Source organism: Aythya marila (assembly GCF_965140915.1).
Source record: "Aythya marila genome assembly, chromosome: 2".
NCBI lineage: Eukaryota > Metazoa > Chordata > Aves > Anseriformes > Anatidae > Aythya > Aythya marila.
Genome location: NC_139043.1, coordinates 22,916,295 through 22,930,473, shown reverse-complemented (window position 1 = coordinate 22,930,473; position 14,179 = coordinate 22,916,295). Strand labels below are relative to the sequence as shown.

Below are 14,179 nucleotides of genomic sequence, written 5' to 3'. Positions count from 1 at the left end.
GTTACGTACGAAAAAAGGTGAACTGCGTCACTTTTCTCTCTGATAAAATCCCTCCTATATTTCATAAACTCACGTAGGGTCACCAAGGGGTTTTCAGATATGGTGAACTTGTTATCAGTAGCCCAGGTTTCCATGGCAACCAACACTATCCTGGTGTTAAGTTGTTCTTTATAAATCTAGTACAGTAACAGAACAAAGATATTATGTCAAATACAGTAAAGGTGAGGGTTACCCCTTCTGTTGTACCAGGTTGCATTTTTATATAATTAAATATTCAGCTTGTTCTAACATAGGTTAGGTTCTCCCAGGTGGTTTTGTCTCCATTAAAAGCAGCAAAGGAACACGAAAACAAAGCAATATGTAGGTTTTAAGCCTACTTCTTTAATCAGCCCTCCTAGCCCACACACAGATCCCTTACAGGTCCTGCTCCCGTGGGATTTTGACAAATTGCTACAGAAACATTTCAAATAGGTCAAAGACTCGGCACGAAAGGGTCTTTCACAGTGCTCAGCTCACCCCAGTGACACAAGAGTATCTTTTATAACAAACAGTGATCTACAAACCCCTATTTTCACTATTATACACCTCTACAGGAGTATTTAACCCCTTGCTAGCAGCTGTTTAATGCTGGGAGTTATCAATCCACACCAAATGCTTTCCAGAGCAGGAACTAAATTTTTCTCTTTCTAGTATTGCTTCTCCATAGTGAAATGTAAAAGCCAGCAGCTCATTCTATTGAGCATCACAAATACAATCCACATAATCCATTTGTATGTCCCTATTCTAACTCATTTACTCAAATGCTGCTTCTTTGTTGTTTTTTGTTTGTTTGTTTTTGAGAAATTTTAGGGCATCCAAATTTCAGATGATTTTTTTTAGGTTTTAGGTAGTCAACAAATGAGCCAGTGTAAAAGATCATCCCATCTAAGGTTCTCTTAGAATTCAAACTCAAGGTTTTCAATCTGATTAAAGGATACTTAAATGTTTGCAGCCACAGAAAATATCTCTAATGCTTTATGCTAGACAAAGTCTTGATAAGTGGCTGAGTGTTTCTAGATGAAAATTTGTTAACGTTGCATATGTTGTTATTAAGTATACCATGAAATGACAACTGCTGCATTTATTGGCAGGAGAATCGTATGATTCATCTCATGCGTAAAAGATTCAGTCAAGTGATACTTACTAAATCTGCCATGTTCACAACTGACTTAGCATAGCTGTTTGTATGGCCAACTGATAAGCGGTGCTTTTTACACTGCAAAACAAACACAGATAAGTTATAAGTACAGATCTAGAAAAACATGCTCCATTTCTGGAAGAATAATATACATATATATAAAAAAGTAACCATACTGACAGCAGAACCTCCATGCATGTTTTGGTCCCCTGTGCTGAATGTAATGCTAGTATGTGATCGTAGAAAATTGCTCAGAAATGCACATTACTGATATGCCTCATGACAACTGTCATGATGATCTATAAATTCCTGTTTGGAAGCACTATTAGATTTTTACTGAAAAAAAAAAAAAAGCTGTAGGAACAGGAACCGATTGTTACTCTCTTCATTAGCTTCATTATTTGCAATTTTAAAGGCAATTTCCAAATGCCAAAATAGAAATTAACAACACAACTTAAATAGATGAGTTTTGTTTACAGGTGTTACCATAACAATGCATGTAACTGTATTCTAATTTATCAGATTTCTTTTTTTTTTTCCAGCTCCCTCTCTTAGACAGCCTTCTGCATTTCTTAATTTACAATATCACTTCTTATCATTTCTTAATTTACAATATTTTATTGATTTATTTATCAAAAAATCTAGTCACTATTAACCTCCCCACTGCCAACAGCAGCTGCACAACTGCAGTAATTACATTATTGGTTACTGAGCTGCTGTAACTAAGACATGTGCTCAAGAAAGCCCAAAAGAAAGCCATCAGCTTAAATCCCACTGTCATTAGTCACCTTCTTGACACAAAGCTTTAATTTATGCTGCTTTCTCTGATACATAAGCCTGGTTTGCCTGAATTCTTGGTGAAATTACCTTGCTAAAATTCAGACACATTTTCACCAATGGCTAACAAGACCATAAGCTCTTTGCTTAAGGATATAGTGAATTTCTTCTGGCTATATGTTGTTTTTTATTGCTTATTCTTTATAGGACAATTAAGACAATTTTATGTTACCGATAAATGTAAGATATTGGGGTATGCCAGTCTTACCATTAGATGATCATTTACAATCATTAACTCAATGTATTTTGTTTCTTCATCAACTTTACGTGGAATCTGACGGACCTACAGAGAGAGTATAACCATAAGAGAGTCTATGACACAGAAAGCATAACTGATAACTAGAAACAGCTTCAGAAAACTTCTCATGCATAATTTTTTCATTGTCTTAATTCTGTTCTCAGATACTGATGATACTTCTGGTGCCTGGTTACATCATGTTAAAAAATTCTTAAATGTACCCTATGTATTATATAATCAATTGTATGTGTACATGTTTGGTCAATTACCTGGTTTAACAGGTAGTAAAAATGAGTGAAGATATTTACTGTACAACTGATTGGGATATTTTGTGGAGGGTGAAAAGGAATGGACTGCATTATTTTTTTCAAATATATAGTCCCCATATTGCACCTCCTCCAGAACATTTATATAACTTTAAACAATGAAATTAAGTCTTATAACCCAACCAACTCCAAGTTTTGTCTTTTTTAAGACAAACCCCAGTGGGGCCCACATCTCTAAAAATGGTTTGTATGATCTATAAATTTTTTTTTAACTAAGAAAGGAATCCCTCCTGAGGTTCTTATGAAAAAAAATCTGTGTATTATTTATTCGCACACTGCTTGATTCACACAGTGAATGCAGTACCCACCTCTGTCTTACACACTTACTTCTCATTTAGAAACATTTATTGCAGTGCTTCTCCATGGTGTCCTTGTTTTCTGATTTTTTTTTCCAGGAGAGTTATTACATCATTATAAGTTGAAAATGCCAAGTAATGGCTAGTTTATAGAAAGGCAGTAAACCACCTGATGTAAACTAAGACTCACAGGAATGATTTCTGGAATTTCTCCAATGTCTTTTTCACTTCTCTGCCTCTGAGATGCTTACATTAGTCAGAAATGTTAAAGTTACCTTCTCCTCCCACTTCTGTCAGTATTTCATCTTTTCCTTCACTGTTCAGAACCCTGACCCAGCCCTATTTTGACCTGTCCCATCATTTCAGCTCTATTCCTAAAACAAGGAACTGCTGCTGTCTTTGCAGAGCACAGGTACAAAGTTAACGTCTCCTCCCCTTTGACAAATGGGGATTGAAATCTTAGTTCAGAATATTTATTTTAAATCAAAGTGACATAAAGTAGCTACTTGTCATCACTGCAACATAAAAACAATTTGTAAATGTTTCATAAATTTGGAGTTTCTGTGTCCAAATTGGGAGAAAATATTTTAGATATTATTTTTTTCATTTGCAATTTATCAGTGTTTAACAATTTCATAACATTGACAGAAATGCTATTTTTGAGATTCAGCGGTAGATTAAATGAAGCCTAGAGGAGGAACTGCCTTGTGGGTTTATAAATATAATGGGATGGGGGTGCTGTGCTTGGCCACACATGCATGCAGCAAGCTACCCAGTTAATCTCTTGAAACTGACACTTTGGTGGCACCTCATCAAAGGTGACAGCAGAAGTGCTCAACTCTTCAGGTAGGCAATGTCGAAGAGAAACCAGCAATGCCTTGTCAACATTAGATACCTCTTTTCTTACATCTGGATCAGGATATAGAGACCTCACACCAGTCCAGAAGCAGCAGCAGAACTCCATCTGGATGAATTAATCCAGTAGACACAAACAAACTCGATGGTATATTACTTATAAATGAGCATATTGGCACATACCTGCCTTCTACTTCTTTTGTGTCTTGGCTTTACAACAAACTTCTGCGATGTAGCATTCATTTGCCAGAACTCTAAGCAGAAAACACAGGCAAATACACTGAATGTTTACAGAAATACATCCCCACAGTTAGTGACCCTGATGCATCATGACAGTAGTATGGCATTCCTCCACACATCAGATGCGATAACTCCTTTTTCCAAGGTTCCAGCTAGAAAGGAGGCAATGGTACAACTGCTTCCCAGTAACAGGGTTCTTATTTAAAAACCCTCCTAGTGATAATCTGGGTCTGCTGAAACAGATGATCTGGAGGTGTTGCGCTTCAGAAAGCACAGCAGCTGTTCTGTGCCAGTATTTCACCAATACTGGGGCTGTAATATTATTAGCACAGCCCTTCCATGGAGTGAATCACATTTTGGGGAATTCAGCAGGCATTCAGAGCTCTCACAACAGCTACCTAAATTAATAAGAAGAGCATGGAAGGCAGAATTAATGCTATAAGAAGATTATATTCACAAAGTAAAACATGTTAAAGTTGGGAGAAATGTTACAGGATTTTGGCTATGCTCCTTGTCAATACAATGTTCTTCCCTTTTAATCCCACTGTGTCTTTAATTTGTTAAACCTCTAATCATAAGCACCAAGTAGATTATTCTTTTGGCAAATCCTTTTTGCCAAATCCATTACTAGCCACTTATGGCAAGGGACACATTATAAGCTAGAAAGAAGATGACACTTGATCTCACCCTTTTAAATGTCCAAGAAGTGTTTTTCCATCTTTGCTTTTAGATTGATAGTCTCTCCTTCACTTTTCCCTGTACAACAGCAATCCTTATCTCACATAAATCCTTATCTTGTATAAATATGTTTACTATTCACATACTCTCTCAAAGATCTGAGACAGAAATTAAGTGTTTTCAGTTGCTTATTTTGTAATCTGACTTCTTCCTTTGCCTAGTTTCCCTCCTTTGTATTTTATCTAACACTGGACATTCTTTTAGCCTAGTTGGGGTTGAAAACTGCAATATTCCCTGGTAACTTCCCAGTCCTGCAGAGAAGTAGACAGTACTATAGGAGTTGTGTAAAACAAGGGACTTCCAGTTCACATACCTTTGTACACAACTTTTAATTGTGTTATAAAATCCTAAATAATTCAGTTCCATTAGTGAGTACAGGAGGTTTCTTACAGCTCCACCTCTCATCCTAGAGCAAATTAACTGCAATTTCTATTGGAGGTCCAAATAATAGGATTCAACACAATAATGATTGGGACTTCATAGGGCTACCCTGTCAGCAAAGGCTTAAAATGTGAAGATGAATTGCTCATCTGACAAAACTATACCAGGGATATGTACTAATCTTAACCTGGAGTGGCTGTTTACTTATAATAAAAATCATGATAGCAAAGCTTGACTGTTATAGTCTTGGCAAAGTCTTTTTTTGGTGTTTGAAGTCTGCAGATACCCTTCTATGAAGGGGCCTGGACAATCATAGGCCCTTTGCTTAATGATGTTTTCACGGTTACACTGGTGCACTTGAAGATTTTCTTTATGAAAAAGACCTAAAATAAATTAAATGATATCCAAGGGTTTATTGCTTATATACCTGGAGTCTCTTGAGCTCAGAATGATGAAAAAACAAAACTATTTTTTTTCAACAAATTCTGATTCGATTGTGCTTTAGATATATTGATTAATTCTGTCTGTGTTCTAGTGCTACACAACTGACTCTCAACCTTTTGTTTTCAATTTTATATCATCATTAATGAAACTGGTAAAAATACAACTTCTTAACCAATATAATAGTAATTTACAATATGTGTATGGGATCTCACACAACTCAACCAGCAGATGTGATCATTTTCCCTACCATCGGAAGTCACCCATCTCTTGAGAGGAAAGATGCAGCCATTAACGTTAACACATTAACACCCATTAACACTATGCTATAATTCAGAAGCTGGATGAATTCATGCAGAGTACATTTCCAGCCAAAGACCCTCAGGCAAAAGAACATGACCAGCAAAATCACACAGCAAATGCAGATAGCTGAGAAAGCCTAGCAGAAATTTTGACATATTACCTTGAAGAAAAACATAAGTAGAATTCAAGTAATCCCAGAAGAAAAGGACATCCGTTCAACAGTATTTGAAAAACAACACCTTCAATAACAGAGCATTGCCTAAGATAATGCCAGGGCACTAAATATCTCAACACAGATTGGGAGAAAAATTACAGTCTACTAAATTATGAATTCAAAGGCTCTAAGCATGCAAAGTTGTCAGATGATCTTTCCTTATTTAAAGTCTTCATTACCTTTACATGCTACAGCAAAGTACAGTACAATCTATTCTTTTCTGCAATACCTCTTTTCTTCTTCCCTTTTTTTTTTTTTTTTTTTTTTTTTTAATTCCCAAGGAGCATAAGAATGTAAAAAGCACATTTCTATCAAACTGTGGTATAACAGTTTGTGCTTTCACTATTACTGATATTGAGTAATCCCTATTACTTGATTTTTCCTTTCTAACATCAATATTGAAGCTCACAATACATCCAATCCATTCTTAATGCAGTGCTGAGTAGAAATCTTAGCTTATTCACAGACTGTTTTGAAGATAAGAAGAAACTCCTGACATCAAGGAATGGCTGCTTAGGCTGAGCAAATTGATAAATTAGGAGAGTATTAAGGAACATGAGAAATACTGATGACATAGCCTAGCACAGTGCTTACTACTAACAATAATGGTTCTGCTGTAGTACTTAAAAAATATCAAATGCAACTATACCATTAGCAATTAATAGCAGATATTTTTATAGAAAACAACAATAAAACACAAGTTAAGATAATAGTCCTCACTCTCCAGACATGGTGGTGCCAAGCAGTGGTCCTGGTGGGGCAGCACATGCTAGGAGTGAAGAAGATCTGGCAGGGTGTGCTGCAGGTATGGGGACAAACTCTGGTGCTCACGTGGACATGGAGGAAAGGAGTGAAGAAGCAGGTGATGGGAACAGCTCCCATCCTCTGGAGCTGTGGCTATGCACAGTGGGTGACTTAAAGACAGTCTTAAGCTGAGCAACCAAAGACAAATGAAAGCGTTGGGATTCCTAGAGAGGATATCATCTATTACATCTACTCAAATGTTCAAAACAGACCTCAGAAACTGTCCTCCAAACAGTCTTACAAAAACAAGTATGGGGATGTGGAAGAGCAAACTGTAAGTTAAATTTTATTTCTCTATGTATGGAATAAAGAGATAGCAGACTAGCAACTTGTACCTCTTCACATTATAGATATTTGTGTAATTAATACTACTAGCTTTCCACAGTTAAATCTTTTCAACCTTTTCAACCTAATTAATTCTGCAATCTTATGATTTTAATTCAATCTAATAGAAACATCTTACATTGTACCACATGCTGGACTTTTTACAGCAAAGCCAGTAATTATTTACTTGGTATCTACAGTAAAATTAAAACTGCACAAGCATATCTGGATTTTATGAAAAAGTCTGAAGCCTTATATTGACAGGTTTTTTTGAAAATCAGGACGCTTTGGTGGAGGTGAAACAAGTGGGTTCTGCTTGCAATTAATTCCTTTTCAAAATGCTTAAAACAGAAAATAATTGTTTACTCCACAATCTTGAAAACCTAAATCTTAACTATTAGGAAATCTTACATGACTGCTGACAGATATCTACTAAGTGCCTAGCCCTAGCAGTCTCCTACTTCCAAATCATTCTGCTTTGTTTAACAACTAACAAAGCTGCACACACCATGCTCCAGGGCAGGACCTATCTATGCACAATGCCTAGCATGGTAGGATCCCAGATTCAGCTGTTATCATGGAAATATGTCCAATGCAAATATGTCCTATGTTTTGTAGCAAGACAACTGGACATCTGTAACTTCCCTCTAAGAACAAAGTAGTCCAGAAGTCATTTCTACGAAAATGAGTGTCTATGAAAGACAGTTTCACTTGTCTAGGAGATACTTTGTAGAGCTGGAAAATGCATCTGTAAAACTAGCAGGTCCTTGATAGAATGGGGGTATGCCACATATACTACAATTTTAGCTTCAAATAACAAGCCAGCTTCTCTGGTGAAAACTCATTTTTTAAAAATCTCTTCTCCCTCCACACATTTGTGGGGATTCATCACTACAAGCACATGAAACCACTTCTGCCTTCTAAGTCATTTGTACCTAAATGCATAACCTGCACCACAGCCAACATTGTGAAAGATGTTGAATAGACTGCAGACAAGAGGATCACAGAACAGCAACATTATTTAGCAAGTTCCTGTCCCTCAAACTTATGCTCACTACTGGTATTCACCCTGCATCTTAAAATAGGAAAAAGCCATGAAAAGTTATCAACCATTGGCAATGTGGGGTATATTTTCATCATCTTTAGGCTACCTCAGTCATTTCTTCTCTACACTCCTAGCAGATAATGTGGTCCACAGACTTTTTATGACTTTTGATGAGAAACACACATCATAATGTGAAGGTCGAGGAGAGGTTTGGTTCATTGGATTCATTTTTGTTTAGCACTTTAGGTCCTTTTCCAGTGCTTTCAGTGTTTCAGATTTCTTTTTTTTTTTTTTTTTTCATTTAATAGGGAAAAAGAAGAGATATGCAAATAAGCAATGCACTGTCAGAAGATACCAAATACAAGAAGATATCAAATACGATTAACAAATCTGGCCTTAGACTAAAACACATGAACAGCCATAAATATTAAAAAATAAAATAAAATCATACCAGATGGCAGGTCATCCAAAGGAAACTCAAACAACTTGGATTTGTAAACAGAGTGTAAATGGAAGTCATCCTGAAATTGTAAACAATTGCATGTATTAAAATTCAATAATTAATCCACCTCATGAGCCTTAAAAAGACAGTTCTAAAAGGGTCCTTGCTATCCAACACACCTACATGAGGAAAAGTGCAAGCTGCAAGGCATCATTTCTCTACACTGTACTGCCCAGAGCTGCTGAACTGGATTCAAGGTCAAATCAGGAGGAGAGTGATGTATTGAACCCAGAGTGGGAAGTGCCAGAGAAGAGGACAGGACACTCACAGGACACAGGACACTCCTGCTAACTCCATGGGACCTTCATCCTCTGGTGCTCTACTTCCAAGTGTTATGGACCATAGACATAAACACACGTAAGCATACATATACCACTACCGAATTTTTGGAGGACTACCTCTGTCTGTGACGATGAGGGCTCAGACACCAGGTTAATAAGTTGGGAATGAGGGGATCGTCCTTTGGCCACAGAGCCTGCCCTGCAACCTCATCTGTATTCCACAAACAACACATTACTACAAGTTCTACTTGTTCTACTTACATCCGAAGAGTAGTTTTCATCTGGCTCAATAAGGTATGTATGATTTCCATCATAGAACATCCCACTGTCAAGAGCAGGAAATGTAAACTGATTTAATAAACAAATATTAGTATAACATTGAAGTTTAAGAACTTCACATATTTAAAAAACATATTTTTCTGAAGCAGTTAAAAAAGGTTTCAGGAACTGAACATTATTCTGAGTCATTTTTTGGTTTCTTTGCTTCAAAAAGAAAGATATTCTCTCCCATAGTGAAACAGACTTTACTTTTTTTAGAAGTCTCCCCTACAACACACAAAAATACCGCAGAAGTTTGGCTAATGTAGACAGTTGAAAATCCAGTTCAGAGCCATTCCCAAACAAGACTGATCTACCTGCAATAAAGGATCTGTCTTCAGAAATATGCATACAGAGGTTTTGGAAAATGCCCACAGCTTTCCCACAAATAAAAATATATTAAAAAAAAAAAAAAATCATGTATAGTACCAGGAACAAAGGGCATAAAGGGCTGTTTAGGGCATTCCAGTAATAACAGTTATGACAGATGGTCTTTCTCATCTTAAATTGTGTCACTTTAGGTTCATATTTCTAGAAAAAGTTAATGGCTATATACAGTACTACATCAATATGGATATTATGTGATACTCGTGATAAGAAATACAAGCATATTACACTTGTAAACTATTGCATCCATTGATGAGTATGTCTGTCTTAGCATCATTCAGAGGGTTAACCATTTAACATTCACAGATGTAGCCTGGGTTGCTGAGTCTATGGAATACATCAGAAGTGGTCAGGAGTCCATGTACAATTCAAAGCTGTTTCCCCTTTCAAACTGTCTGTGCTTAGTGTCCAGAAACAAATGCTGTCTTCACTTCTTTAAAATTAATACTCCAGCACCTGCTGAAGTTTTCTTCCTGGGAAAAATATGAGATTTGGGAACATCTTTCAGCTGCTAATCAGGCAAAATTCCTTTCTTCTCATTGTAATTTTACTTAAGCACAGTCTGCAAGACTAAGTGCTATTAGTAAATGATTTCGTGTACAGAACTGACCTCAGATCAAGTCACTCAATAACAATAATAGTTACATCTGACCTACAGATCTGACTTGCCTGCTCAGAGCATTCATGGCTCTTTTCCAAGTGACTTCAAGAGTCCCATGCTCTTTGAAGGTATCAGACATTCACTGGTGTGCTAGAGAGAAAGCAGTAGCAAAACACGGGACACTTCAAAAACCCAAATTTAGATTATGTAAAGTCTTCAGACAAGCAAATTTGTAGTCCTAAATCTAACTTGCAGTTACAACAGCAGTTTAGGCATTTACCACCAGTGGGCAGCAAAATCAAAGAACAACCTGGTATTTCTGTGCCTGGTCTTGAAGCAGAACTGTGCGTTGTGCCTGACTATAGCTTATTTATATCCCAGCAACCAATGTGTTTTGTATTCAAAGTTTTTAGTGTTAACTCATAGGAAGCTGTGGTTACTGCTTATCCCACAGGAAAAAGAAATATACCAGCTAGCTTGGAGTTAAGGTTGTAGAGAGATGTTTTTCATTAGCAAAGTAATTGAGAAGAAATTCATAATTTTAAGCACTCCATCAGTCAGTAGCTCTATTAATTTAACTAATAAAAGGAAGACCACAACATAGACATTACCAAGAGAAGAACTCACAATTCATGATTAGTTGAACAAATACAACATTATCTCTACAGAGATGTCTGAAAAAAAAAGACATGGCCAAGATTACTGGCCAAGATCTAGGGGTACTACTACATCTTACTCATACTTAGCATGATCTCATACTTAGCACGAATCTTTTGAATATGTGAATATGAAGCTTGTTATTCTATTAAAGGAATCTGTTCTTTATTATGCACTCCCTAACATTTGGGAAAGCAGAGTTTCTGCCCTGCAGACCTTTTTAAAAGACAGCTCTCCCTGGCTTCCATTATACCACTGAGAACTCCAAACTGTGTTGCAGTTCTGATTGCCAGTGTGAGGTTGCAGTACTTACTTAGCATTTGAAATCGACTGTGGAGGAGCTAGCTGTAAAGGTGGAGATGCAGTGTCACTGAATGTGAGCTTAATACAGCTCAGGAAAACAATACTTTCTCATAGCAGATGCTGGAGTTACCAGCCTGATATATAGTAAGCTTCTGAAACTTCATAACTTCATTGCACTTTAAGAAAAAAAAAAAAAGATACTTCACAAGGGAGAGCAGAATTATACAGGAAAAAAATATGTTTCATCATATTACTATGTTAGAAGAGCTTGATTTGAATATTATTCAATTTAAGAATACCAAGAAGCAGGAGGGTCAGTCATAAAAACCAACCAGCCAAAGGAGGCCAGGAAAGGACGTGCACATCCTCTCCTTACTTTACTGCATTTTCTCCTAGGAGTTGGCAGGGACCAAGATCTAATGGATCACTGCTAATGGAAGCCACGAAGCTAACCCCCCTCAGGATGCATTAGGATGCTACTATTTTTAGGCTCACTGACACTACCAAACCTGAGGTCAGGTTTATTGAGCTGTTCAACCTTGACTGTAAAAGAGAGAAACACATCTCTAAGTCAGACAATGAGTGCAAGAATGACAAAGTATAAAATTTAAATATATAAAATATATAAAAAGAAAAGAAGGAAACCAGTCAAACACAATACATATGTGTCTGATACTAAAACTACAGAATAGCTGGAGACAGAAAATAAGCTGAAGAAGATTTTGATCAGCTAAATCCTGCATCCTTGGAAAAAAGCAAAACTCAGGCTCTCTTGCTCCCATGACCTTTCAAGCTAATATTAGTATTAAAAGTGCTGAGGACCTGTAATTCCACGAGCAAATACACACTGAAGTTACTTGGCTGCTCTGAAAACCTCACTAGCTTCTTTCAATAGTGCCAAAAGCAGACAGGTTCAAAAGGTGTACAATCAACACACAGCTCCAAGTAACCTTCAGATGACAGTTGCTTTAACTACATTATCACTAAAATTATGTATTTTAAGACAAATTTGCACAATTCATCCTTTATTTCAGATTTTCAGAGATTTGACTTTAACAAAGGTATTACCCAAGCTGTGAAGGAAATGGATGGGACTAGAGAAACTCTACACTGTTATTTTCCTTTGTAAAGAGAGTGGGAAAGAAAAATAAAATATGTCATTCTAACAAGGAAACAACATGGACAAATTTCAGATGGTTCATATCAATATTGGTAGTGCTTTTTATTCATATAAATTGGGGTATTTTCAACTACTTTTACTCTTGCATCCCTATAGTAAATTATTTTAAAGCAATATCTGATCAAAGTCACTATAACATGTTCTTAGTTAAAAAAAAAAAAAAAATGAGAAGAGAAACTTGTGCACTTTGGCAGTGAGTTCTGAAAACAAACAAGGCTTTTACAAAGTTCAAGTTAAAACTTTTTTTCTAAAGGTTGTTAAGCTTCATAATGGTTGTTGCAAACCAGTTAATAAATAAATAGCACTTATTTTTCTATAAACAGATTTATTTTGCTTAACAGACTAAGTAAAGCTCAGTAAAAACAAAACAGCAGACTTACTGTAGTCCATGGCATGTTGACAAGGCAACAAATGATACTGGATTTCCTCGAATTTTTCCCTGATAATAACAATGTTCTCCTCCCTGAAATCATAAATTGAGACTGTAAATCCACAGGAAATCCCACAGTATCACACTCTGTCCTGTCCGACACTGTTTTTCAGTAATTGCATGGCCAACCCCATGACATAGTACCAAGAATTGAGTGCCATTCAAAGGGGGTTCATCCCATCTCTTTTCAGCCATCTGTGAGTTTGGTACCTAGTCAAACATCATCATTTGGACTCTCTCTCCACTGAATGGAGGTGGATATATTCAGTGCAAAATCCCTGGTATCTTGAGGCAGATTTCAGAAGCAAATAATTTCAGAAGCGCCCCTCTTTCTTCACTGGGATCTGGAAACAAGGGGCTTAGACTTGACACCTGTTCTGCACATGGCTGTGTTGGATAAGATGAGCTCTGCCCTGAGGGCCTGGCAATTTCCTATTTCTAAGGAGAAAGGTATGCTCGTCAAATAATAATATTTGATTAAGAAGTGAACAAATCAAAAGCGTTCCCCAGTGCTCCAAAGCTAATGGAAATTTCAGTTTATATTTGCCTCTTCTCTTCCAGAGATAACGTACACTTTCTGAGTCAAATCCAGGAGACTTGACTCAACATATCCCCATTTTCACATAAGTCACACTGATAGTGAAGTAAGTTCTACTGTCTGTGTACCCAATGCATTCAGTATAGCACAGTGTCAATATTTGAATGCCACATAAAAATTCCCTCCAGTTCTCACTGCCACTTTACCTTGCAGAAGTAAATTTCACTATTAGTTATGTCATGTTATTGCACTTCTGTTGAGTAGAGAACTAATTAGAAGGTAAAGACTTTCAATGCAATGTTGTTTGTTTGTTTGTTTGATCCTTCCTTCCTTCCTTCCTTCCTTCCTTCCTTCCTTCCTTCCTTCCTTCCTTCCTTCCTTCCTTCCTTCCTTCCTTCCTTCCTTCCTTCCTTCCTTCCTTCCTTCCTTCCTTCCTTCCTTCCTTCTTTCGTAATAACATTTTACTCTTTCAATTTCCTACCAGCAAATGCTATCCCACAGGTATGAATAATCTACCTACGTAATGTGCCCAGCCATGTGAACATTTATATCTATTTACTGCAGGGAAGGAAAAGCATTACAATTCCCGCTTTTGCAGAAGCTGGCAGTCACTTGCATGACTGAACAATGTATAGCATAATCATTTTAGACCTCTGATGTTAAATGCTATTGCATTTTATTTTTTAGTTATGGAAAAGAATTAATCAGGATCAGGCAAAAGGCAACAAAAAAAAATAAATCACGTAGAATATATGGGTAGTTT

At 36.7% G+C, this 14,179-nt stretch overlaps 1 protein-coding gene across 1 annotated transcript in view; it reads right to left on the bottom strand.

Annotated features, from left to right (window-relative positions):
- The window catches only part of ADAM22 (ADAM metallopeptidase domain 22), a gene marked incomplete at both ends in the record, with an annotated part of 134,610 nt that overhangs the window by 43,834 nt on the left and 76,597 nt on the right, over window positions 1-14,179 (bottom strand). Inside the window, 7 exons of the mRNA XM_082753211.1 lie at window positions 10-176; window positions 1,184-1,255; window positions 2,223-2,297; window positions 3,913-3,983; window positions 8,671-8,740; window positions 9,264-9,327; window positions 12,829-12,911. Coding sequence (XP_082609337.1) covers window positions 10-176; window positions 1,184-1,255; window positions 2,223-2,297; window positions 3,913-3,983; window positions 8,671-8,740; window positions 9,264-9,327; window positions 12,829-12,911 — 602 coding nt within the window. The remainder of the gene's footprint in view (window positions 1-9; window positions 177-1,183; window positions 1,256-2,222; window positions 2,298-3,912; window positions 3,984-8,670; window positions 8,741-9,263; window positions 9,328-12,828; window positions 12,912-14,179) is intronic.